The 26745-nt window shown below is 51.9% G+C and overlaps 4 protein-coding genes across 4 annotated transcripts in view; 3 read left to right on the top strand and 1 right to left on the bottom strand.

Annotated features, from left to right (window-relative positions):
• Nucleotides 1-3848: 3848 nt before the first annotated feature.
• On the top strand, nt 3849-8571 carry TMEM61 (transmembrane protein 61; the record flags this gene model as incomplete). Its single annotated transcript, XM_079535162.1, has 3 exons — nt 3849-3972; nt 6366-6762; nt 8277-8571. The coding sequence occupies 3 exons, from the start codon at nt 3849-3851 to the stop codon at nt 8569-8571; spliced, it is 816 nt and encodes a 271-aa protein (XP_079391288.1).
• Nucleotides 8572-9898: 1327 nt separating this feature from the next.
• BSND (barttin CLCNK type accessory subunit beta) lies at nt 9899-11180 on the top strand (the record flags this gene model as incomplete). Its single annotated transcript, XM_079536310.1, has 4 exons — nt 9899-10075; nt 10354-10445; nt 10584-10775; nt 10937-11180. 4 exons carry the CDS (start codon nt 9899-9901, stop codon nt 11178-11180), a joined length of 705 nt encoding a protein of 234 aa, XP_079392436.1.
• A 1877-nt stretch (nt 11181-13057) lies between these two features.
• PCSK9 (proprotein convertase subtilisin/kexin type 9) lies at nt 13058-16535 on the top strand (the record flags this gene model as incomplete). Its single annotated transcript, XM_079535471.1, has 11 exons — nt 13058-13192; nt 13281-13469; nt 13678-13801; nt 13901-14034; nt 14121-14262; nt 14352-14548; nt 14643-14826; nt 15397-15788; nt 15860-16025; nt 16118-16299; nt 16368-16535. 11 exons carry the CDS (start codon nt 13058-13060, stop codon nt 16533-16535), a joined length of 2013 nt encoding a protein of 670 aa, XP_079391597.1.
• Nucleotides 16536-21018: 4483 nt separating this feature from the next.
• USP24 (ubiquitin specific peptidase 24) overlaps nt 21019-26745 on the bottom strand; it is a gene marked incomplete at both ends in the record, with an annotated part of 58595 nt that continues 52868 nt past the window's right edge. Inside the window, 11 exons of the mRNA XM_079535768.1 lie at nt 21019-21081; nt 21255-21365; nt 21561-21647; nt 22460-22535; nt 22987-23065; nt 24343-24409; nt 24691-24756; nt 25027-25140; nt 25398-25519; nt 26188-26290; nt 26611-26703. Coding sequence (XP_079391894.1) covers nt 21019-21081; nt 21255-21365; nt 21561-21647; nt 22460-22535; nt 22987-23065; nt 24343-24409; nt 24691-24756; nt 25027-25140; nt 25398-25519; nt 26188-26290; nt 26611-26703 — 981 coding nt within the window. The remainder of the gene's footprint in view (nt 21082-21254; nt 21366-21560; nt 21648-22459; nt 22536-22986; nt 23066-24342; nt 24410-24690; nt 24757-25026; nt 25141-25397; nt 25520-26187; nt 26291-26610; nt 26704-26745) is intronic.

The raw sequence follows: 26745 nt of genomic DNA, 5'->3' as shown, positions 1-26745 counted from the left end.
CGTGAGGTTGTTTTAACCTCTCTAAAGGAGCTAAATAATTATTCTTCATCTAAGGGTGACTGAATGCAGGCTTTATAGTATAACAGCATCACTTATTCACAAGGGGATATTTGCACCCTCAGTGTAAAGAATGCTTTGAAACTGGTTTTTTATTTATTTATTTTTATTTTTTTATGAAGATCCATTAACAGTGTTTATAACGTTTCTCATGCTCTGCTCTTGTTTTTGTAAGGCCCTGTGCAACAAGGAGGGAGCAGGTGAGCTCAAAGACTGCAATGTGAAACTGCTTGGAAGGAACAGAAATGAATGACTGTTCAGATTGCAGTGGAATCACCTACATGCGTAGTGGTGCCAGGTACAGGAATCTGAGGGGGTGAGGGAAGGGGAGGCAGGTTTTTTTAAGGCTGAATTGTTTCAATTTTAGTTATTTTGGGTGCGAGCAAAACTTCATCCAGCAAACAATGCGGGCTTAGCAAAGCATCATTTTCAACGGTGGTGCGAAAAGCTGAGATTAGTCTTCTGTAAGACTGAAATCCCAGTTCTCCTCAATTAAATTATCGTTTCAAGGGTGCTTAAAAAAGCAGTCTTCTTCCTTCCTGCCATCCCTTCCACCCACTCGTGCTGTTCTGGGCATGCTGTGCAGTACAAATGCTTCTGCTGTCACCGTACAACAGGTTGGAGAGCTGATCTAAGTGAGGAATACTTTTAAAATATTCTTGTCCTCCTGCCCTGATCAGCTCTCTGCTGAGTTCGTGCCCCACACATCTCTGTGTAGGCGCGGGGCAGGGGCTTCTTAAGCACATGGATCATCTCCTTGGTAAATGCTCATCAGATTGCTCTGCCAACACTGGCAGCACTTTGTTGGTTTAAAGCTGGACTTAGCAATGGCTGTGCCGCAGCTTTTGGACAAAGAATGGAAAGATGAAGCTGTAAAGGTACGTGATGTTGCGCAGAGCATGCGAGCTGCAGACAAAAGTAGGCTGAAAACTTGGGTGTCCGTGAGAAGAGCGACAAGAGGCATTCAGAGGGACCAAAGGAAGGCACTGAGAGAGTGAGAAAGCTCTTCTTTTCATGCAAGCTCCCTTAGCCCTGGTACTGACTGCCAGAGTGCTGTCGGGTGGCACTGGGATGTCAGAAGGATGGGCAGTAGCACTAGTGATGAAAATTTTGGAAAGGCTGCAAGCCTTCTTTGTCCAGCAAATAGCTGAGCCCATGGTTACGGGGGGTCAGGAGTCCCACCTGTAAACAGGATGTGATTTCAGAGGGTTTGCCTGTGTTGGTGCTCAAACTGGTACGTGAGAAGCTCCCTCTGCTGAGAAACCAAAGCACATTTCAGCGCCTTGAACAAACAGCGTGGAAGGACACAGGCTGCAGCATGGCTCTGTGTGGCACCTGGGGGTTGGCAAGTGTTTGTGCTGATACTGAGGAATACATCCTGTGACTGAAGAGAGATGTTACGTTGCAGCTTTAGAGGTTTAAGGAAAAAATATGGGGTTGGGACCCCAGTGATCACCTTTGGATGAAGCAGATGTGGGGTGTGAGATAAAGTCTGGAATATCTGTGGGATGGGGCCCAGCATTCAGAGCCTGTTTGCTGTGCTGGGGAGCAAGGTCAGCACATTCTGCCAAAAAAACGTGCCGAGAGCTGTGGTGTATTCACTAAACCCAGCTTTACAGCCACTGGGATTTATAAAAAGAATCACTTGTCAAAACAGAGAGCAGGGCTGGGAGAGGAAGGCAGCCCTGCATTCATTGTCACAGGGCCGGTGTCCTCAGCAGCCCCTGCAGTGTGGCTGTGGTGGAGGAGCTGGGTGCTGGAGCAGCTGGGGGCCAGCACTGGGCTTACAGGCTGGGGTAGGGCTGGCTGTGTAGGAGAGGCAGCAGCTGGGCAGTGCTGATGAGCCTTCATGGCCCAACACAGCCACTGTGCTGGGGCAGCGGGCTGAGAAGTGACCGTGCTATCAGAGAGCCACGAAGGCTGGAGAAGATCCCCAAGCTCAACCCATCCTAACATACCCACTGACCACATCCCTCGGTGCCACATCCCACAGCTCTGGAGCACCTCCAGGGATGGGGAGTCCAGCTGTGAGTCCTGTGCAGCTGTGCCACTGCATCACTGCTCTTTTGGAGAGGAATCTTTTCCTGCTATCCAACCTGAAGCTTCAGGTGATGGTGGTCCCCATCTCCTTCTATCAGTGAGATCCAAGAGATGCTGACTGTGCTGGGAATCAGAAAGGAGCTGCAGTCCCTGAGAGGCCCCCCATGCAATAAATAGTTTGGAGTTGTGATGTAACACACGCATGTGCCCGTGGCCTCCAGGATGCCCAGGGTGAACTGCTGCAAAGGCAGCTGGGGAACACACACAACCCATTTGGGGCTGATGTGGTGCTGAGGGCTTGCTGATGTCACCAGAAGCAAATACAGGAGGATGTCTTATTCTGCAGGCCAAATTTTTCTCCTGTTTTCAGCTCCCAGCAAGTCTGCATGTGTGTTTGGCCTCCTGGTACCAGATGTACTCACAGCCCCTTTCCCTCCAAATAAAGCTCAGACTTTTGCTGCCTTGGCCGTCGCCATCCTGCTGTCACTCAGTCACCTGTCTGCTTTCATTTATTTCGACATTTCAAGCATTTTATGGCCCCACACCCGGATGATGTAAAGCGCTAAAACTCCAGGCTGTGCTCCAAAAGCATCAAACCTCAGCTCAGTGCAGGATCCAGACCTCAGGGTTTGGTCACCTAGGCCAAGGGAAAATAGAAATGCTGTGTGCAAAACAAAGAAAAGAAAAAAAGAAAGTGGAAAAGGGGAGCTGAAACAAGTGCTCGAAGATGTTGGTTATGTAAAGACTGCACAGCTATAAAAATACCCCATTGTTCCAACCAGAAGAAACTCTATTAGTCTTATCAGGGATAAATGTTGCTCAGTTGCTCGTCCCTTTCAATTGCCTTTGTTGCAGCCCACGCTGCGGTGCAGCCCCCATGGCTGTGAGGCTGAGCAGCAGCTTTGTGAGGCTGTGAGGAGCTGCAGCCCGGGGCTCAGCAGCAGCACAAGTGTGTCCAGAAGATGTCTGTGTTGAACGCAGCTGGAGCTCACGGTTTGTGGAGGTGCTCAGCAATCACAGCGTGGTGTGACAGCTGCTGGTGAGATCTGCCTGCACCTGTGGGAACAGGAGCATGCGTTGATCCAGCTGCCACTCACACAGCTCATCCCAAATCTCAGATCAGAACGCCCTCGGCTTGTTTAAAATCCAGCTATGCCCACGGCTGCTGCGCGGCAAGGAGATCCAACTGGAATGAGGGAATGGAGGGCTCCACAAAGAGAGAAGCACAGAAATCACAGAGCGATGGGGATCCACTTGTACACCCATAGGGTACCGGTGTGCCAGGAGGATATGCAGTAAGGTACCAGTGTCTCACCCATGGGGTGCTGATGTCCTACCTGCAGGGTGTTGGTGTACCACCTACAGGGCAGTGGGGACCCACACAGAAGTTACTGGTGTCCCCATCTATAGGGCAGGGGGGACCCACGCAGAGGTTCCTGGTGTCCCACCCACAGGATACCAGTGTCTCGCCCATAGGTTCCTGGTACTGGTTCCTAGGGTACTGCAGCCCCAGCCACACAGCAGTGATGTGTGTGTCCCACTGGCTGTGCTTTCCTCATCTCGCAGCCCTCTCCCCACCTCCTGCACCCCAAGGACCCCCGAGGGCTGTGCCCTCACCATCCTCAGACGCAGCCACAAACCCGGCCCATCGAGCACACCCCCCAGCCACCCCCCGAGGATGACAACGCTGCTCCCCCTCCCCGACCTCCACCCCCCCCTCTCCTAGGAGATCGCGGACCCCGAAGCCCACGATGCAGCTCCCGGGAGCTCCGCGGGGCCCCGCCGCCGCCGCCCGCCCCCCGCCCCGCCCGGCCCCGCCCGCCCCTCGGGCCGAGCTCCGGGAGCCGCCGGGCGGAACGGGGTCGGAGACGGCGGGTGAGTACGGCACGGGGACCGCGGGGCTCTTCCCCGGGTTGGGGGGGGAACGGCGGCTTGTGCCGGAGGAGCCCCGACGTGCTGCGGGGACGGGACGGGCTGTGCGCGCCGCGGGTCCCACTGGCAGCACGGCGATGGGATGCGGCTGGAAAGTTGGTGAGAGCCGTGCGTCCGGACTGTGCCACCCCCTGATTGCTGACAGCGCAACACCACCAACGCCGACAAATTCAGTCCGAGGCAGAAAGGAATCTTCTTAATTTGGCGCTGACGCATTGGTGCGTCTCCGTTCCTCTTGGCACGTCGGTGCGCTCAAAGTCCTCCATCGTGCGGTGGAAGGATGGGTGGGAGGCGGGTCCTGCTGTCCGAAAGGGTTCGGAGCGCTTCTCGTTTCTCGTTTTTCTGGAAAAGAGTGTTTCTCCGAGCAACGCTCGGTAGTCCCTATGAATCACCATCTGCATAACTTTATATGGGGGCTGCTATTCTCAGCATCTCGCTGGAACTATGTAAACTATTAACCTCTGTGTCTGTTTGGACATGCAACATGCAAACCCCGGCTACGCGTGGTTCAGGGCGGGTCGAGGGAGATGGGGCAGAGCCAAGCGTGCCTCGGATGCTGGAGATGGGAGCTCGGAAAGGGCATCCGGCAGCCTCCCTTGTGGGTGCTGCGCTGGGGGTCCAATGGGTCCAACGGTCCGATGTGCCGACAGCAGCCGGGATGAGGGCTCCTCCGGATGCTTCCTTGTTCTTTTCTAACGTGGTGCGTTCAAAGGGCTTAGAAGGATGCTCGGGGAGAGCCGTGCCAGGTCGAGGGCGGACGGGGAGGTTTTGCCGAGGGGATCGTGGCGGTGGTGACAGCGTGAGCGGCCGCCCCCGCGCTGGGGGAGCGTTCAGCCCCGCGGGTTTTGTCAGGAGAGAAGGGCTCATTCTTGTGCTGTCAATCTGCCACCTCCCAGAAGCTCTCCTCCTCCTCCCCCCGCTCCCAGATACGTGCAACGCGGGGGCTGAAAATCCCCTTCCCCCCGGGTGGGAACTGCAGCATCTCCCAAACCTCCCAGCCCCGAACACGGAGAGAGCACTTTTTCTCCATGTCAGCTCGGTTCCTTTCTGTTCAAAAGGCATCCCCTCATTCTGAGGTGAAGCTCTGACTCATGTTGGGCCCAGATGTGACCTCTGGCTGCCGCCGGGTGCCCCTGACTGCTGCTGGCAGCAATTTGGGCTTGTGGCCGTGGGATGAGAACCATGCACACCATCTGTGCTCCCTGTCCTGTGGACTTCCCAGCTCTCCTTTCTCCTCGGATTTCTTCATTAGAAGTAGATAAGATCAGACCATTCTTTCACTACAAATTCATTTTACTTTCCATGCAGTGAGCCCATCTGATAAATAGTAGCTCAACATAACCCAGATCCTTCTGCCCTTGGTTGCATGCACAGTGCAGGACTGGTGGCCCCAGCCCCGTGTCCAGCAGGTTCCTGGCTTTTATTGGAGGTGGGGATGGATTCCCACTCTGACCTGAGCTGTGTGGCACAGGGGAGCAGCTGCTCACATGGCATCTTAAGACCTGTCCTGGGCAAGCTCACGTAGCCTCCTGGCTGTGTTTCCCTGTTTCACACCAGCATCCCTGTGGTTTGTGGGGGTGTCCTTGGCCATTGTCCCCGAGAAAGCAAGAAGTGGTGCAGCCCCTGGTCCTGGCACGCAGGGTTTTGAGTAGCAGCACCAGGCACCTACTGTCACCATGAGGCTAATTTGTATCTGGCTTCAGATGAGAAAAATGTGCACTGATAATGCTGAGTGATGACATCTGAGATTTACATCCCCTCCCTGCCTCCTCTAATAAGCCTTGCTTTGATCAGAACCCCAGCTGGCATTCCTCTGAGGTGGGGAGGCAGTCTGCAGCAGACCCCAGAGACAAGAACCATACAATCCCTGGAGCCGCCCCGTAACTCGACTGCCCGTGGTTCTCATTTGGGGTGAGAGTGTTGTGTCATCTCTTTTGCACGTTTATGTGCATTTGAGTGCGTTTAAGTGACCAGTGACATAATCATGGCTTTATATGGGGGCTGTTGATGTCCACACTGGGGTCTGGGAGAAGTTCTTTCCTCAGACGTGGGGAGGCCCCAGCAGTGCCCAGAGCTGCGGTGCCCCATTCCTGGAGGTGCCCACAGCCACGGCTGGGCCTGGGGCAGTTGGAGCTGGGGGCAGCCAGCCTGCAGCTGGGGTGGGGCTGTAGGTCCCTTCCAACCTCAGCCATTCTGCTGTTCTTTGATTCTATGTAGGCGGTGGGTATCGAGTAGGAAGAGGACACTGAAGCGCGCAACCCTTGGAAAAGTCCCGGCTCTGGCCCTGGAGGTTTCTTCCACACCTTCGTCCCTCCCACCTCTCTCCTGTGTTGCAGGCCGTGAGCTCCCATGCCTTTCCTCTGCCAGCCGTGCTAACGTCCGAAGGATGGTGGCCGCCTCGTTCCGCTACGGCGTCACCATCACCGGGGTCGTGCTGTTGGTGACGGGGACGCTGTGCTTCGCCTGGTGGAGCGACGGGGAGGTGGGCACAGCAGTGGGCAGCGGGGCTCACCTCCTGCCCCCCCGCGAGGCCCAGGCCGTGCCCAGCTCCTCCAACGCGCTGCTGCGCTCCGTCAGCTTCTTCTGCTGCGGCATCGGCGGCATCCTGCTCCTCTTTGGGCTGCTCTGGTCCGTCAAAGCCAACGCCAGCGTGGTGTCACGACGCTATCAGTACCGCTTCCCCCGCGACCTGCAGTACTTCACCGCTGAGCCCCCGGAGAAGTGGAACTGCAGGTGGGTGTGGGTGCTGCTGCGTGCTCAGCTGCTCGAACCCTCTGCTCCTGAGCGGATGCCGTTGTGCGTTAGCATCAACCCGTGCTTCCGTGCACACGCCGGCTGCTCCTGCACTGTGCTCATCCTCCAGCAGCACTTCAGCCCTGCGGGGCACTGGGTGTCTGTGCAGAGCCAGAGAGCAGAGGGCTGCAGTGATTTTCTGGGCAATGGTGTTGGCCAACCCCATCCCCATGCACAGTGTGGGAGCTGTGTGATGTCCTGTGGCTCCTTGGCCAGTGCCACTCATTCTTCGGTGTGCATAGGGAGTGTGCTGCATTGTTTTTGATGGTCTTTAGTGAACGGGATGAATTTATGCTGCTCTATAGAATGGCTGGGTTTGTGTTATCTATACCAAAATGGGGTCAAAACTAAAAAAGGAAAAAAATCAATTCTCAGGTTGGCATTAAGTGGGATGGGACTGCAGCACTAAGACGTACTACTGACCCAGGGGGTTGGTCCCTGGCTCTGCAGGGCTTTTGGTGCTCATCCAAGTATCTGGGGCTCTGTGAGCTCATCTGGGGCTCTGGTAGGCTTCACATCAGTGGAGCAGCGTCCCCAGCATGGCGCCCATAGCGATGGAATGGCATCACCTTGACATCACCCTGGCACTGCAGCAGGAGCCATCGCTGAGCATTGGCATCCTGCATGGGGAGGGCAAAGGTTGGGCGGAGGTTTTCCCTGTACACAAGTTGTGTTTGCTCAGCAAAGTGCAGCTGGAAGCAGCAGCAGCAGGGCTGGCACATGGAAGGCCCAGGTGAGTGTGGGGTGGGCTGGGACTGCACTGAACAAGAAAACCCAGCTCTCACCTGGCTGCTCGTGCAAACCGTCTGCTCAGCTCCCAGCAGCCCCTGTGCTTTAGGGGTGGCCGTGGGGCCCTGGAAGGAGTTTGGTTGTTAAGAGGATGCTCTTCTGCCCACAAGAAGCACTGTGGCACAGAACAGGACTGAGAGGCACCACCTCTACTGCTCTGCAGCCAGACACATGCACGTGGCCGTTGGTGCCAGAGGTGGCACCTTGTGGGGCTGCATCTCCTCTTCCTCAAGGTGAGGTCAGTCAACTCAGAAGGAACGGGTGATGCTGCTCGTTGCAAAGCCTCAATGATGGTGCCCGTCCTCCTGCATAGCTCCTAGCCCTCCTGGTGCCAGGCAGCAGCTGACACAGTCTCCCCTTGTCTCCAGGTGTGCAAAACCTACCCAAGTACCACCATTAGCATGCGTGTGTCCCCATGCTCAAGGATGCTCTGGCTGATGGGGCAGTAGGAAGCTCCAGTTGTCAGGGAGCTGGATGATCCCATTGGTGGACACTGGGATGGTCTGGTTGATGGGCACTGGAATGCTCCCATTGTTGAGCACAGAGATAGTCCAGTTGAGGCCACTGGGAAGATCCAATCAACTGGCATTGAGGTGCTCCCATTGATGGGCCCTGAGATGCTCCCACTGATGGTGTGCACTGCTGGGTGCCTTCTTCCCTTGCAGCTCCTGGGACGCCACTGCCATCCCCACCTACGAAGAAGCCCTGACCTGCAGACCTGCTCATGGCACGTACCTCCACCCCGCAGTGAGCAAGGAGGAGCTGACACCACCGCCATATCGTGACTTGGAGGAGGAGGAGGAGGAAGAGGATGAGCGTTGGCAGAGCGGCCGCCGCCGCAGCTCCTCCGACAGCGCCTTGTTCCGCCCCAGCCCCTCATGGTTGGACACCCAGAGCCCTGCTGGGCCACAGGAAACGCCGCCCCCCAGCTATGAGAACATCAGCGTTCGGGGTGTCTGACTGAGCCCCGTCCTTCAGCAAGGGGAGAGCGCGGGTGGCACGGGGCTGTCCTGCATTCTGAGCAATGCATCTGGGACAGTGTTCACAGCTGGCATGTTGGAAGCCTTCGTGTTTTTAATAAAACCACCTCTGGTTGCAAATGTTTGGTGTTTCAGTATGGAAACCCACACTGGCTGCCCTGCCCAACCCACATTGGGTTCTGCCGCAAAGGGGGAAGGAATGACAGCGGTGAGCGATCGCCCATTGTGCCATGATGGAGCACGGCCACCCCCAAGGTCCCACCAGCACTCAGCCACTCCAAGCAGGAGCTGGAAAATACACCTGCAGCAAGGAACATGGTACAGAGCTGGGGGAAAGCAGGCAGATCCCAGCTGGGACTGCAGGCAGGTTGGGAGCAGAGGTCTGGGCTGTGCCAAGGAGAGCGGGGGCAGTGGGCAGTGCAGCACGGTGTGTGCTGCCTCTGTTCTGTGTCTTCCCCTCCACACATCCTCTGCCTCCTCCATGCCCCCCCACTCTCACCTGTCTCTCCCGCCTTGCTCCCAACGCTCACTGACTTCCCACGCCTGGCTTCACCTTGCTCAGAAATGCTCAGCTGCTCACGCGTGTGCTCACGGTGTCCGTGTGCATTTGTCATTTCACACAGAGAAGACATCTGGGGTTGCTCAGCCCCCATTTGTGTGCAGTGCAGTGGATAAACCCACAGCTGGGGTGGGTGGCTGCATCCCGGGGAGCTCAGCAGTGCCCAGGGAACCCCTGCAGGGCTGCAGGGTGTCTGCAGAGCCACAGCCAAACATACACCTACATACTGATGTACCTCTGCTCCTACACACCAATGTCTCTGTACACCTATACACATGTATACCTATACATCTATGCACCACTGTACCTATATAATATACACATCTATGTAATTTAATACCTGGGGGCTGAGGATTTGCCCAGTGCTGAGTCTGCAACGGCCGACCCCACTCAACAACCCTGTTTCTTATCCCAGGATGTGAAAACACCTGTGGTGGCCCAGTCCCCGTATTGCCAGCATCTTGCTGTTCCTGTCCCATCACCTCGCTGTCCCCATCCCCTCCCTCGTGCCCGCAGGGAAGGTTGGCCAGGCACGTGCCGGGCATCTTCACTGGAGTGTGAACGCGGGCTGCTGTTTGCATTCATTACAAAGCCATAAAAACTGGCTGGCTCAGCCCTGGGCAGGACCAGCCCCACTCACAGCCGATCCCCAGCCCCCGGCAGCCTCCGCAGTGAGAAACCACTCCTGCCGTCCCCGGAGGTGTGCTCGGCACAGAGCTCCCGGCGTCAGCCCTCCCACTGCCTGCCCATGGCCGAGGAGAAGACGTTTCGCTACGGGTTCATCATGCTGGGCTTCTTCCTGGTGATGACGGGGATGTTCATCATGAGCGTGGAGAAGCCCCAGATCTACGCCACCTTCTGTGCTGGGGGCATCCTGCTCATCGCCGTGGGCATCACGTGGAGCATGTGCCAGTGCTACCCCAGGGTAGGGCACGAGGGATGGGGGCTTTGTCCTGGGGTTGGGGCTCGATGGGATTCAGGCGCTCTGGGGGAGGATTTTGGAAGCTCAGAGTGGGATCTGCAAGGTGTGGGAGCCTGGGAAAGCCTGAGCATGGCTGTGACCCTCCAGTCTCCTTGGCGGAGGGCACGGCAGGGCAGTAGCGTCCCTCCCGTGTTCGTGGCTCTGGCACAGAGGGCTTTTTTCCAGGCAGACTTTTTCTCAAGCAGATGGCAGCCACTGGACTCTGCATTTCTTCCCCCCAGGTGACATTTGTCCCTGTGCAGCCCGAGGCTGAGAAGTTTCCAGACCACAAAGCCACGCTGCTGCCGGAGAAGGGCAACCTGGAGACACTCAGGTAGGTGCTGGGGGGCTCTTAGTGGGTCCCTATGTGCCTCCCACTCCTGGGACACATGTCCTGGCAGCCATGTGGTGTGTGCATCCCCCCGTATCTCCCAGCAGCACGGGGAGCTGCCTGACACCCCGTGCCCCACAGCCTGCAGGATCCCTACAGCAGTGCCTACGAGAAGAGCCTGCCCTCCTACGAGCAGGTCCAGACATCAGCACAGCCCCGGCCCCGCAGCTGCTCACAGGCACTGCTGCAGGCAAAGGCAGAGGTGCACCAGGAATCGGGGGGACCCCAAGAACACCCCCAGGAGGCAGCCCCACAGCTGGAGCCTGGCAGCTGGTACGTGGTACACATGGGCATGGGGTCAGATGCATGCTGGGGGGGGTTGAACCTCGGTGCCAAATTATTTACCCTGCTGATATCAGAGCTGGGCGAGCAGCCAGCCCAGGGGAGCATCCTGCTAACCCCACTGTCACTGTCACCCCAATCTGTCCCTGCAGCCCCTCCCAGCCGCCCCTGGGCTCTGCACCACTGGTGTCCCTCCTGGAGGACATGGACACGGCCTCGCTGGAGAGCTCTGTGCCCGACAGCCCCTCATCACCCCAAGGCTGCTCTGGACAGGGTGAGCACCCCGGCTCCCCACAGAAAGCCAGCAGGAAGGTGAATGATCTCTACTATGGGCTGGGAGAGGGGTCAGACATTCTGCTCGAGGACAGCGACCACCTCTTTGAGCCTGAAAAATGATGTCCCCGAGGGGACTGGTGCTGCATGGAGGGGACACCAAAGTGCAGCCCTGGCACCATGGAAGCACTGGGATGGGCACAGGGAAGCCCAAACGCCAGCGAGAAGGACATGCTGGGAAGCAGCTGGGCTGTGCTGGGCTGTGTAGGTAAGCAGCAGTGCTCCAATCCCATGGGTTGTGTAGGGAGGAGATGTCGGCAGTTTTCCCATTTATCAAAGCCTCCCTGGAATTAAAGCTGGATTCTGAGACTCCCGCAGCTGAGATCTTCCTTGTTTGTGCCCTGGAATGTTCCATTTGTTGATGGACAATGGGGTGCTCCCCACCTCCTGCGTAGGGAATGGCTCCTGGGGGTTGGTGGGGGGGTCTGGCAGAGCCCAAAGCCCTGGGCTGTTTGTTGCCAACTTTGGGCACTTGTTTTGAGTCATTTTGCTGGAGGTGACTCTGGCCCATTGGTTTCCTGCAGCCCATATACAGTGGACCAAGGATGCTGGCTGCTCCCAGCACAAGAAACATCCCCTCCCAGGACCCTTGTGCCCCCAGCGCCCATCCCAGCACTGCCCTGCCCTTCACTCACACCTCTGCAAGGTGACAAGAGCTGGGTGGCAGCTCCACAAACTCAGTGTTTGTGCCACTGGCAGGGCGGGGAGCGCTGAGCTGTTGGCTAAACAGTGCAGCAGCAGCAGCAGGGCTGGGGAGAACTGCCCAGAGTGGGCCCACATCCTTCCTGGAGCCTGGCTGCCGCACAGCTCACCTTCAGCCCATGGATCCCGTGGAGCACTTGTCCCATCTCACATGGCAGGGACATTCATAGCATCACAGAACCTTTCAGGCTGGAAAAGAGCTCTGAGATCCCCAAACCCACCCCACCCATGCTCACTGCTCACATCCCTCAGTGCCTCATCTCCAGGGCTCTGGAACACCTCCAGGGATGGTGACCACCCTGCTCCCTGTGCCACTGCATCACTCCCTTCCTGGGTAGATACTTTTCCTGATATTCAGAGTGAAAACCTCCACCACCCTCTATGCACCTACTGGTGGGGGTCCATCCTGCAGCTCGCACAGCACCAGTGGTGTAGTGGTATCATGCAAGATTCCCATTCTTGCGACCCGGGTTCGATTCCCGGCTGGTGCACAACCTGCTGCAATTTGTTTCCGTAAACCCTTACTAAAACACCAGGGCTGTCGTGAGAACAGAATCCTTTCCCTCGAAGGATTCAGTTAAAACGCAGGGTTTCTTTTTTTTTCTTTTTTCTCCTATGAATCAGATCTGTCTTCTGCAAGAGTTCCTCCTCCCCCCACCTTCCCTTATTTTTTTTTTCAAATTACTACATTACTATGATTATTTTTCCCAATGCCAACCCCCATCTCCCCTCCTCCCGCAGAGCTCTGGGGATGTCCCCGCGGATCGCGGTCCCCACGGGGGGTTCCATTTCCCGTTTTCCCCAGAGCCGGGGAGGGGGAGAGGGAGACCCGGGGCAGCGCGGGAGGGAGGTGGGGACAGAAGGGTGAGAGCAGCGCCAGAAAGAGGAGAGATCTCCGTATTGGCGGCGTGTGACGGCTCAGCGAGGAATGCCCGAATGGGATTAGAGGATTTCACGACACAGCGCCGAACGAAGGCAGCGAGAGGCAGGAAGGAGCGGGGGCTCTCGGGGGTATTTGGGTTCGCAAGGGTGAAGGCGGTCATATTTGCTCGCTGTCCGGGCAGGGCCGGGGGGGGGCTGCACGCTGCACGGCGAGGGGGGGTCCGGCTGCTCGCTGCCCGCCTCGGGGCTCCCCGTTAATGGTTAACGCGTCCCGGTGGTCACGACGGCGTGATCCGCGCCGGGCAGAACCGCTCCGCCGTTCCCAGCTCCGTCGGTGCCGTCGGTGCGGCGGTGCCATGGACCCCCGGGCGCTGCTGCTGCTGCTGCTGGCGGTGGCGGAGCCGGCGCTGACCCAGCGCGCGGCCGACGATGCGGCGACCGCCTTCGGGGCCGCCCCGTCGAGGCCCGCCGCTTTCCATCGGGCCGCCAAGGTGAGCAGCGGGGCGGGGGAGGGGAAAGGGAGGATTGTGCGGCTCCCCGCAACCGGGCGAGCGCTCGTGCGTGTCTCTCTCCCTGCAGGCGGCGTGGCGGCTGCCCGGGCGCTACGTGGTGCTGCTGCGGGCGGGCAGCGGTGAGGCCGAGGTGCGCGGCACGGCGCGGGCGCTGCGGGTGCGGGCGGCACGGCGCGGGTACCCGAGTGAGCTGCTGCACGTCTTCAGCCTGCTGCCCGGCTTCCTGGTGAAGATGAGCAGCGACGTCCTGGACGTGGTACGAGCGTGGGGATAACGGTGTGAGCAGTGCGTGCCTGTGCAGGTTGGAAAGGAGCACTAAAGTCATCCTGCCCAGCCGTTATGGGTTGCGTCTTGGCATCTCCATCCCCTGGAGATTGGCCAAAGGCTTTGCCCAGCCTTTGGCTACCTTTGGGTGCAATCCAGGCTGTGAGGAGCTGAGAAGGATGTGTCGCGCTTCCCTACAGGCGCTGAGGCTTCCATGTGTGGACTATGTAGAGGAGGATGCGTACGTCTTCGCACAGAGCATCCCCTGGAACCTGGGCAGGATCGTACCACCACTGCCCGGCACAGACACCTACAGCCCTCCCAGTGAGCACAGGGCGTTCCCATCCCTTAGTGTGGCAGCTCTGAGGCCCCTGTCCCCATTTGGGGAGCACCGTGCTGATTTGTTGCCTTTTCCCTGGGCAGATAAAGGTGACAAGGTGCAGATCTACCTGCTGGACACCAGCGTGCAGAGCACCCACCGGGAGATTGCAGGCAGGGTGTTCATCACCGACTTCCAGAATGTCCCTGAGGAGGACAGCAGCCGCTTCCACAGACAGGTGAGCCTCTGTTTGTGTGGCAAGCCTGGTGCTTAACCCCCCTCCTTTCTGCGACGCATCAGGGCATAAAATCATCCCTGCTCCAGGCCAGCAAATGTGACAGCCACGGGACCCACCTGGCCGGGGTGCTGAGTGGGCGCGATGCCGGCGTGGCCAGAGGGACACACATCCACAGCCTCCGTGTGCTGAACTGCCAGGGGAAGGGAACCATCGGCGGGACGCTCATCGGTGAGTGCCCAACTGGGAGAGGGAGCAGCCTGCCCTGCTCACCTCAGCCCTGCCCTACCATCAGCCCCATCCCTTGGCCTGTACCGCAGGCCTGGAATTTGTTGGGGCATTGCTGGAAGCTCAGCCCAGCCAGCTGCTGGTGGTGCTGCTGCCCTTCGCCGGTGCCCACAGCCGTGTGCTGAACGCCGGCTGCCGGCGGATGGTGCAGATGGGGGCGGTGGTTGTTGTGGCTGCTGGGAACTACAAGGATGATGCCTGCCTGTATTCACCTGCATCCGAGCCGGAGGTATGGGCAGGGGGGTTCCCAGGCTGTGGGCACACATGGGAACATGCTGGAGCACACTGAGCCATCCGTACCCCCTTTGTTATTGCCCCTCCAGGTGATCACGGTCGGGGCCACGAACCGTGAGGACCAGCCAGCCTCCATCGGCACGCTGGGCACCAACTTTGGCCGCTGTGTCGACCTGTTTGCCCCAGGGGACGACATCATTGGTGCCTCCAGTGACTGCAGCACCTGCTTCATGGCGCAGAGTGGCACATCGCAGGCGGCTGCACACGTGGCAGGTGAGCTGGTTCCAGGGTCTCTTGTGGCTCAGGGTGGGATGTGTTTGCACCAAAACTGAGTGGAAGTTGTGTTTGGAGTACAGCACCTTCGACCCTTTCCAACTCATAGAACCATAGAATCATTAAGGCTGGAAAAGGCTTCTAAGATCCCCAAGCCAATCCCACTCCACCATGCCCACTGCCCACATCCCTCAGTACTACATCTCCATGGATCTGGAACACCTGTAGGAATGGTCACTCCTCTGCTCCCTGGGCAGCCTGTGCCACTGCATCACTGCTCTTTTGGAGAATAAATTTTTCCCGATACTCAGCCTGAAGCTCCTCTGGCACAACTTAAGGCCGTTACCTCTCATCCTATCACTGTTACCCAGGAGAAGGGATCAGATCATTTGGGTGTGTGTAGACGATGGGTCGCAGTGAGTTTCTCTTGCCTGTTGCTTCCCTTGATCCTGTTGTTGCCTCTCAGTCCCATCACAGCGGGCAGCCTTAGGGACCCCAGCCCACCATCACGGTGCACCTGCGTCTCTTTGGCTTTCCCCAGTTCTCACTGCATCCCCTCGGCTCCCGCAGGCATTGCAGCCATGCTGCTCAGTGCCGAGTCCCACCTCAGCGTGGCTGAGCTGCGGCAGCGCCTCCTGCGCTTGGCCACCAAGAATGCTGTCAGCAAGGCCTGGTTCCCCGAGGAGCAGCGGCTGCAGACACCCAGCAGTGTGGTGGGGCTGCCTGCCCAGCTGGGCCCAGGTGAGGGCTGGGGGATGGCAGTGCCTGAAACGTGCTGCGGGCCCTGCACTGACACCTCTCACCCCATTGCAGATAAGGAGCTGCTGTGCCGCTCGGTGTGGTCGGCACGCTCAGCGCCCACCCGGCACGCCACAGCTGTGGCTCGCTGTGCCGGCACCGAGGAGCTGCTGGGCTGCTCCAGCTTCTCACACAGCGGCTGGTGGCTGGGCGAGCACATGGAGGTGAGGCACAACGTGGCCCAAAAGTGTTGTCTGTGAGGTGCGTGCCAGTGACGCCATGCTCTCGGTCGCAGGACAAGGAAGGGCAGAAGCAGTGCGTGGCCCACAGCGCCTTTGGGGGCCGGGGGGTCTACGCCATCGCCAGGTGCTGCACGTGGCCCCACACCCAGTGCCGGCTCAGCGCCAGCTCCCAGGCTGATGACACAGCTGGCTGCTCCTTGCAGGACCACGTATCGACTGGTAACACTTTGTAACACAGCTACGGGCCCTTGGGGCGCGGAGCTCGGTGGAGGCATCCTTGAGTGCTGCTCCCACATCCCGTCTCTGTGCAGGCTGCAGCTTCCACTCCCCTGTGGCTGTGCTGGGTGACAGCGGCAGGCCCGTGCCGGGGCTGGGCAGCAGGCCTGGTGGCTGTAGGACAAGGCTGGAGGGCACAGCGCGTGCATCCTGCTGCCCTGCTGCCACGCTGCAGTGCCGCGTGAAGGAGCTCACGCCGCAGGGCTCTGCAGACAAGGTACGGAGCGACGCTGTATGGCTGCACCTCGTCCAGGTGACGGTGCCCATCCGTCCTTCTCCTTGCAGGTGACAGTGTCCTGCGATGCTGGCTGGACGCTGACAGGCTGCAGTGCTCGCTCGCGGGGCCCCAGCACCTTGGGGTCCTACGCTGTGGATGACACCTGTGTTGCAGCCAGCACTGCTGGCAGCCACGCACCAGGGGCTGTCGCCGTTTGTTGCCGGAGCCAGCAGTAGGGATGGGCTGACCGCAGTGTCGCAGCATGCCTGGCTGATGGCAGGGCACAGCAGTGCCACAGAGCCCACCACAGCCTGCCTGAGCCCCAGCCCTGACCCCCAGCACAGGCAGCTTGCTGGCCCTGCCACCATTTCCCCACCCCTTTCCTGTACGTACAGTGACTGTAGAGGCCGTTCGTGTCACCACACAGCTCCTACCTCTGCACCAACAAAGCTCCCACCTCTGCACCAACAAAGCTCCCACCTCTGTACCAACAAAGCTCCCACCTCTGTACCAACAAAGCTCCCACCTGTCCTTAATTTCAGCTAACAGTTGAGTCATTTCCAGGGGGTTTGAAAATTGCCAACTCAGGTACCTTTACTTTTCAGCCACTGCAAAGCTCCTAATTTTAATTCTGCTTGTTTAATTAGATTTTAGCTTGCAATGCTACAGAATCAGCTGCTGCTCCATTAGTGTGGTTTTTGTTGCTGGAGTTCCACACTGCTCTGTTCCGCAGCTCCAAACAGACCCAGCTGCACTTCCTTATCAAAAAAACTTGAGTTTGTACGTCTGTACTTTCAATATTTATTTGGAGTTTTATAAATAAACCTTTTTATAAACGTCTTCTAAAAATAAAATTCCTAGAGCAGCACTTAACAGATAGGACCCACGCTCTGGTTTCTGTCCATGGCCAGGGGGAAAGGCTCCAGGGAGGAGCTGGGACGCGGTCTCTGAGCTCTGCTCTGTTTGGGACACAGCCGTTTGTTTTTCAAACAGCATCGGAATGCAAGAGCTTCAAGTTGTGGAAACATCCCCCAGCTTCAGGAAACACGTCCTTGGTGCTGTTGCCATCAACTCCGGGAGGCAGGCGGCAAGGTCTGAGCCCAGGTGAGCGCAGGGCTCAGGAAGCAGCAGCTCACTGTTACTGGAATATAATTTGCTTGGTGCTGTGTTGAGGACAGCTTTAAAAATGAAGCTTAACAACACGGGTACAGGTGGATCTGTCAAGCTTTAGGTGCATTTTCCCCCACTGGAATGCCTGGTACAGACACAAGACTGCTCCAGCTTTAACTGCACCAGGACCCCAGGTAGGAAGCACTGCTTGGAGAGGTTAGAACCATTTCTAACTCTTTAGGTAAAGATGGCAAAAGCCCAACCCCAACCTATGTAATTACGTAACACATGTAGATAATCGCAACCCATAGCTTTATCAGCTTCAATCTTCACACAGGGGGAAAAAAGAGAGGGCTGTTAGCTGAGAGCTTACAGAAAGCCCTGGCACAGCTGGCAATTTCCAGCAGACTGAAGGTACTCAGGGGCCATAAGCACTTCTCCACTGCTGCAGGCAGAAGTCATGGGGATGCTCACACGGCAGAGTCCCGCATAGCTCTCACGGCTCAGTTCACACACATGAGATCAGTGAAGGGCAATGATACGGGAACGAGATCAGCCCTCGCTCAGTATCTGTGTGCAGGTAAGCAGAAAAACTAATCTTGTTTGTTCTGGGGATCACACTGAAAAAAAAAGAAAAAAAAAAAAAACCCAGCAAGGTAAACCTGAGGGATCCTGTTACCTAAAGGCACCTGAGGCAGTTTTATCAGCCCGAGAAGCAGCACATGTACTTGATACCCCGTCCTCCTCCAGGGCAGGCACTGCCAGGGGAGGCTGCAGGCTGGGTGATGCTTGAAACACAAGTCCTTGTGCTTACATGCCCTGAGGCCTCTACCTTTGCTTGCAAAGGAAAGCAGAAAGGTGATGGGGATAGCAGCACAGCTCTCTGCACTGGGCACCAACACATCTGCTCATCTTGCTGTGAGGCACACAGAAGCCAGTCTAATCCACGACTGCAAGCAGAGCTAGGGTAAATCATTCAGATAAGGTCAGGAAAAGGAACTGCAGACAGATACAGTCTGACAGGCACCACAACATGCCCAGTGTGCGGCTGTGCAGTTGCTTTGGTTTGCTCCTGGCAGGTCCAGTGAGCAGGGTAACCTCTCAGAGCTCATTATCCAGAGGACCAGATGAAGAACTTTCAAAAGGATCCACAAGACACTGTGTTGCACAGTCTAAAGACTACACTAGTTTTCTGTGAAAGGAATAACTTTATTCCATTGACCAGGAATCCCAAGACTGTTTATCAAGACTGCCTATTTTTCCAGTGCCATACGTTCATGTATTAATTGGACAGTATCTCCCCAAATGCTCACAGGCAGGCTGAGGCTGCTCCTCACCGAACATCATGTAAGCTGTATAAAAACATTTTCATCCAAAAAGATCGGCAGTAAAAAGTACAACATAGAAATGCATCACAATTTACACAAAAACTAGTTTTGTTGAACTCTATTTTCCAAAAAAATAATCTTCAGCAGGTTCAAATGACAGCAGCTGGAAACCAAAATAATTGACCGAGTATCACCTTATTGCAAATTAAAACCATCGACTTTGTACAAGCGTGAGCAGAACCATGAAAAAGTTTGTATTGGTTTCAAGTATACAGTGGTGATGAGCCATCCTGATGCAGTTCTCCCATCAGTGCTTCTCTGGGCATGCAGTAATCGAGGACGTTGTTTCCATAGGAAATAACAGGAACCTGAAGTGACAAGTGGTGCCAACCCACAGCAACGTTACCAGCTTCCTCCATCACCATCACCGCTGTGTACTGACTATTTGTGAAGACTTAGGGCCCATTACAAAGGATTGGGGGTGGGGGAAGGAAGAAAGGGCATCTGTAAGAAATGATTTATTCAAAATTAATTTAAAACGTCACACATTTAAAATGTCCCAGCACATCATCAGAAACATTTATAAAATGCTAACTTTGCCACGTGTCCATGAAGACATTGTTTGGAAAAAAGAAACATCAAGCAACAAAAGGTGAGCTATTCACTACAATGCCACCCTTGCATCTTTGCACACGCGATTTACGACACGTTTCTCTTAACCCGCAATAAGTTATAAAGCTGTACAGCTGAAATCACATCAGATGTTTGCTTCCAACAGTGAAATGACTGGTTAATTTCAATATTAGTGCACAACAGTGAAAAGCTGTCTGCTGCTTCTTGGTTCAGCAACAGTCCGTAGAAAGAAAAAAAGGCACTTCTTGGCTGGTTGTGCCTTTAACTTGGCAAATTTGTCTATTCTGGAGGTGCCCAGGCACTCCTTGAGATGCCCTCCCATTTCTGTGCATGTTTGTTTACATAATTTCTAAAGTAAGGCAGAATCCATAAATAAAGGCAAAAAGCAGTGCAGAAAATGTGACAAACGCAAATGTACAAAGTAAGAAGATAGTTGGCACAAAAGAAGCTAGCATCCAGAACCAGAAGTCACTGAACTAAGCTTGATATGGAAAACAAAACCGTGCTCCAATCATCCCAACTGCCTTCCAGTTGTTTACGAGCAAATCAAAAGAGCTGTGATATTTTAAATGTTGCCTGGTCAAGTGAAAATATAAACAAAGCCAAATCACTCTTTCCCCGTGTTAAAATTGCTTAATAAAATCTGCACGACAGTGTCCCCAAACTCAATCAAGGAATTATTCATCATGTACAACCAATACTAACTTTCTCAGTAATTTGAAAGCACAAGCAAGTGATTGCAGGTCACAGGATCGAGACTACGTTCGATTCAATATGTCTCCAAAAGCAAAAAATTTCATGACTAAAACTGCAACAGAAATCCATTTTAAAGTGCTTCTTTTCTTTCAAACTACTTTTTTTTTTTTTTTTAATTATTATTTCTTTAAACCCACCAACATCCTTTCATAAACACTTGCATACCTTGAGAATGTTTTTCTCTTGCAGCCCTTCCTGACTGCCTGTGGTTTTTGGAAGGGTACCCAAAAGAGAAGCCACGCGAGGAGCTCCATGACCAAACCTTTCTGTAAGGAGCTACTCTCCTTGCAGAGCAATCTTACTGATCCTTCCATTGAAGAGCTTTACAAATGAGCAGGGAGACATATTAAATACAGAAGTCCTTATGTAAACTGATTCTTTAACTAATATTTTACAATGAAATGTAAGTCATCACACATCTTTATACAGAAATTTGAATATTCCTATTCAACATTATCAGAAAGATTAAAAATTTGCCCTCCATACATAAGGGCAGTCTGGTTTTTCTCTGTATAAAAACCAAAAGAATTTTTTTTTTTGCAGCATCACAGAAAAGCAACAGTTTTACATTCACTCATTTAATGTTCACATAAAAATTCAACCACTAGCGTTTGTGTATTTGATAAAATCTTCTTGACAAAAATGTTGTTGGTGTCTGGACTGTCATAAGCTACTGCAGGTGAAGATGCAGTTTTCTAGAGCATTTGTCAATCTGAAGCCTTCGTGGCTAAGAAATGCTTTTAGCTTTCAGGGAAACAACCTTCTCCAGCATTGCCATAGATCCTTCTCTTCCAGACTCTTGTAATAGCATAAGCAATAGGACTCTAGGTTTCAACAGGTACCAGGCATTAAATGTTTGAGTTGATCTGTTCTTGGGTTCACGGGTATCCTTTTACGGGTCAACATCATCAAGGTCACTTTTAGTCTCACCAATCATCATAGGAGACTCTGAGCCCTTTCAACACACACAAGGGGTGGGGAGAGAAAGATAGGGTACATTATTTATTTTTCATCAGGCACACAATTATCGTGATTACATTCAGTGACCCAAACTCTAGACCCAAACTCCAGACACAAGTCGAGCAATGCAACTGACAATAAACATGCCCTCATTTAGTCGTTAATTACCTGCTGTAGATGTCTGTCTCCGTTCTCATTGGCTGGACTGCTTTCTGACCCATTACTGCTTCCAGACTGATCTTTTTCATTCAGCAGTGCTGTGGCATAGGCAAGTGTGTCCTGTAAGGAAGAGACAAGACAATTGTATGGATTAATTTCTACAGAAACAGCCACAAGATGCAGGTTTGCCAGGTAGGAATGGCATGAAGTACAGTGGAATATGGTAAAGCTGCTAAAACTAGAGCTGCTAACTGAAAAGTGAGAGGGGAAATAAACCAAGCTTCATGCCATCTCCCAGGACTGACACACACATACCTGTGCTGAAATAGTGCGCTGGAAGGTTTTTGCAGTTGATGTCTCATTGGAAACGTTGCTCTGGGGTGCCCAGTAATGTTCAGACATCTGCATTAAAAGGTGCATTAAAAAAAGCATAAAAAAACCCAGGAAAGCTACAGAATTGCAATATGAGCTCTACATGTGTAAGATCTTATACACTTGTGATGACAGGTAGGCTAACAAGTCTGGAATAAGCTTCCTGAATCCATCAACAAGCTGGAGAGCTGAGATACAGCCTTCTGATGCAGCCAAGAACAGTTTCAGAGACTACTGCCCCTCAGCTGAAGCCTAGTCATCAGCTCCTTCTGTCTGCCAACAACATGACTGCAGGTTATGCAGCTGAAGAGCAGTAGATCCAGACATTCAACAAACACTTTCAGAAGCCAGTAGATTGTAAAAATAGGCACAGAACTATCCAGAGCTGTCCGTTCAAGAGAAGAGTGGCAACAAGTGCCAGCTGCACTGCGAACATCCTACTGACAAGATTATGTAGAAACAAAAAGCTGGACATGTCAAAAGCTGTGTTCTGTGCAAAGCTTAGAAGATTCTGTAAGAAATCCACTCCTCCAATGAAAAGAAGCCTAACAGGAATATAGGGGCACTGAAAGCTTCCCACATGACAAAGAACAATAATCATTATGACCATTTCCACTCAGTTACATTTATTGCACAAACAGCTAAGCCTAAAACATATGGTGGCTTACCAAAGTTCTTGAATGTACCAGGTTTAACTTCATCCAAGCTCTCATGGCAAAAAAAAAATAAAGTAGTTTGTATTTTTGTCTTAAATCAACTTAAGATTCAAATAGAGAACAGAGGTTTTATAATTCTTGCTGTAAATAAAGTGATGTTTCTCCAGACAGTTACAGCCAAACTACCTTTTTCTGTAGCCACTGCACAGCCCAACTCCAGTGGTGGGAATTCTCCTTGAAATAATCTTTTGCAGTAGGGCACCTTGGAAATCGAAATGAGTTTCATTATTAATGAACAAGGCACTCTTGCTAAGGGAAAAAAAATAATAATCCACATATATTTCTCTATGTTGCTGCCCCCTGTATGCTGACTTGAGCTGAATAATTCTATTATTAACCAAGTTAGCAAGAACCATAAAGTTTACACAAAGTAGTACCTCTGTACAGATACACTTATTTCAGAACTATGCTTTATCAAAACATCTGCCAACTTCCAAGCCAACAGAATTTAGTAATCACAATATTTCATGTGTCTGGGGCAGTTTTCTTATCTTTATCTTGGTCTTAATGCTAGGCAGCTACTACTATAAGCACCACTTACATTACAGTAACAGAAGCTAAAGCCGAACAGAAGTAGAAAGAGCAGCAGCCTGAACAGTCACAGTGGGGTCTAATGCAAGAATAAATTAAACAATGAAACCCACACTACTCACTTCTGAGCCAAAGTAACAAGGAACTTGACACACTGGTAACAGCGACTGCTGTCCACATGGTTGCTGTGGTGCATCAAGGCTGTGGGAAGAAACACTTGGATTAAAAACCACAAATCAGACTGCTGTGTACCAACCAGGTCGAAAATGCAACAAGCTTGAAGCTAGAATTTTAGCTTACGTGGGAAAAGGCTTTGCTACAGATGTGAGCATGAGCATTTGTGCTCAACACACTGCTGCATCACTGGCAGTTTTGAGTATTTACAGAACTACTGGATTAAAAACAGATCCAAGTCAAAGGGCAGTAATTCTTTCAAACATGGTACCTGAACTTTAAACAGCCCTCTCCTAACACAGTTTTTTTTCCCTATATTCCATTTTATGTTAGATAATTGCTATGGTTACAGATTTGAAAGAAATAAAGTTTGAAGCCACAGTAAAAAAAGGAGGAAACCACCAGCTTCCTTCTGGATTATAATTGCAAAACTAGGATAATGTCTGAAGCTTCGTTACACAAACAAGATAGTAAAAATCCTGGTAAGGACCACAGACAACTATTATTTGCTACTTTCTTTTCTTGGAGTAAAAGCAGCCAATGTGACTGACAGGTCATGGACCACATGCAGAGAAACTGAAAGTTGTTTAGTGCTGTTGCTAGGGAACTCCAAGGTAAACCCACAACACTAATTCCCAAAACTCACAGCAGTTCTCAGAAAGTGTGCTATTCAACAATAAACACAATAAGCCTACAACATAAAGATTAAATTGAATAATTGCATCTCTCCTCTGCAGAAATAAAGTGCCATGTACTGTTTAAACTACAGAACTGGATTGGTCCAAGTGGGACCAACATATCTGGAACTAAAATAACCACTATTCCCTTACATTACTTCCTGTTATCTTCTCTTCTGTTAGTCATACATGGAAATCAGTAACCAGAAGAGCAGTGAAGCATAAGAGAGAATTTTTTTTTTTTTAATTTCTTTCTCACTAACAGAATCTGAAACAAAAAAATCAGGTGAAAGCCATAATCTGAAACAGCTTCTCAACCAAACAGTTCTGAAAGAGATACCCAAGCAGCACTTGCTGATTAGATATGCTATTTGAGCACTGTGTGGCCCATCTGCATCTCTGTTACACAAAAAGCCATTTCTCCTGATTCATACGAAGCAAGCTCTCATCATTCTGGGTCTTTAGTTGCTTTAGTAACTTCACTTCAGTGGTGGTTGTTAAATCAGATAATGCCAAGTTGTTTTCCATCAGAAATAAAACAGAAGGATTAAAAAAACAGAGGATTATAAGAATTATCAGCACAAGGGTTAGCAGAAGATAGGAGCATTCACACACTGGCTTACTTGCCTATTAATCCATTTTCAGTTTCAAAGGCAAATTTGATGCGCTCTACTTGTAAGGGGTCTTCGATGACCTGGCAAAAAAGGAAAAGGTCAACAGAAGTCACGCTTGAGGCCTGCATCTGCACTACAAAATGGTTTTAACCACCTCAATGTGAAAATCAAATGAGACTTATGAAGCTACTGTGCTGATGATCTGGTGTTAATGGAGTTGTGAAAAGTTATAAACTTTTGAACAGAAGGATCGAAGATTTGTGAATGCTGAGATTATCTGTGCATCTTTGCCTTCTTTATTATGCACTGGTACAGAAAATCCATCCTGTACTTAATGCGCAGGTCTTTACCATTCACCTACCAGTATCTCATGGAGTAACTGGAATATGTTTTTCAATTCATGAGGTGGAGCAGTTTCCAGTTGAGTCTGCATTAAGAAATATAAAATTATTCACAAATAAAATAAATAAAATAGGTAAAATAGGTTGATGGTGCAAAGAACTGACAGAGTGCTTCACAGCCTTTTGAAAATTAGTTATTTTAAACTGCAGAAGTTAAAAAACAAGAAAACCCTCCCAAAATCCAGCAAACTGTACTGACTGCTCTGCTGCAGATCCCAGTGCCATTCTAACATAAGACAGCATAACCAAAGCTCAGAACAAACACTTATGTAAATACCCCATCTTAACATCCATACCTTGATGAAGTGTAGCACAGTAAAGGAAAAGTGCTCATTACAAAAGCAGCAGTACACCACCATCTCAATGAGAACTGACAGAGATCCAGTTAGCTCTCGCAATGCATACATCACCTAAAGGAAAGATGCAAATAATTCTGTATGTAGCCATACAATTATTTTCAAGAGATGGATCAAGTTTATGATAAAATATTAGTCTTCTTCAGGAAGGGTGCATTTTTTTCTCCCTTTTCTCACAGCACTTCACTCAGCTCCTGCTGCCCAGCTCCAGGGGCCTGGGTCAAGCATGGCCCATTCAGTGAGAACAACTCAAGTTAGCACTATCAGACCAGATATACGTTCAAGTAAGGTAGAATTTAGAACACAGATACCTCTATTAGGTAAGGTTTTCCCTCGGACAAGAACAACAAGGCTTCCACTTCTTCATGGAGTGTCAAAAGTGGACCTGAAGTAGTGATGCTTAGAGGTGGACGTTGCTTAAAGAGACCAGGAGCTACAACAGCAAACAGAAAAACAATCCACTAATAAATGACATTGTTCTACACACCTTCAAGTCACTGCTGACATTTGCTACCTTGTCATTTCTAAAGTCATTCACCTTGACTAGCTTTTATGGTGCCAGCCCAAATAACAAACTTTATGCTAATGTATCATTTACATTATTGACAACATAGGGAAATGAACTGCAAGAAAGCAAAAGCAGAATGTTCAGATCACTTTGGTATTTAATTTCACTCCCACTACTGCACATTCATCATGCTCAAAGCATTTATCATTCTTCTGTTACAAGTTTTGACTGCCTCCAACTCCAGAAACTATAAACCTCAGACAAAAATCAAGTTTTCTTTTCACAAAGAACAACTTTAAATTCCTTCTTTAGGGCACTGGAAGTCCAAACTCATTCTTTTATTATGTTTATTTGGAAAACTCCGCCTCCTGTAAAAAATATCCAACACAGTGTTTCATTGATTATTCTGCAGTAGCTCAGTCTAGAGACTCCCATTATGAGAGATATAAGAGACATAACAGATGTGAGTCTCTCACAGCCAACAACACAAGCTGAATTGTTCACAAGAGGCAAGGCCTTACTGATGCTGAAATTACTCCCAATCAAAATAACTGAAATGCAATGTTACCAAAAGTCAAAAATGCAATTCTTACCAACATTTCTTTGTGAAGAGACATCAGAGTGCAGAACAAGTAACGCGACAGTATTGTGAAGATATCCAAACTCACGAGCTTGCGCTGAACTCCACCTGCGGTTCTGTTTCAGACAAAGGGGAGATTTAAGTGAGGTCTGATTGACTAATTAATCAAATTCTGTTAAGTCAAAACAGAACAATATCCTTAACAGCCCACCACCACATTCTAGGACTTCAAATTTGGTTCACAGTTTATTAACACCAGAATGCCTCAACTTCTGCCAACGCTGCTACTTCTTCATGGCAGCACAGAGGAATGCTAAGACTCGCATGAAACGTGCAGAATAATTTAAGGAGTGATCTATCTTAAATCAATCAACCAACAAGGTTTTTGCCCATAATGTAAGAATCTTAAACACAGGAACGGGTACATAAGCTTTACCTGATTACTCTGACGGTTGGGACCAAGGAGAAAGTTGATCATGTGCCTCAAAGCAGAATGTCTGAGAAGAAGACTGCTAGCCCTTATACCCTGCTGTTTAGACAATGATAATGCATTACAGACCTATCTAGGTAA

The sequence above is a fragment of the Tetrao urogallus genome, assembly GCF_951394365.1.
Source record: "Tetrao urogallus genome assembly, chromosome: 5".
Lineage (NCBI taxonomy): Eukaryota > Metazoa > Chordata > Aves > Galliformes > Phasianidae > Tetrao > Tetrao urogallus.
This window is presented reverse-complemented; position numbering and strand designations above follow the sequence as displayed.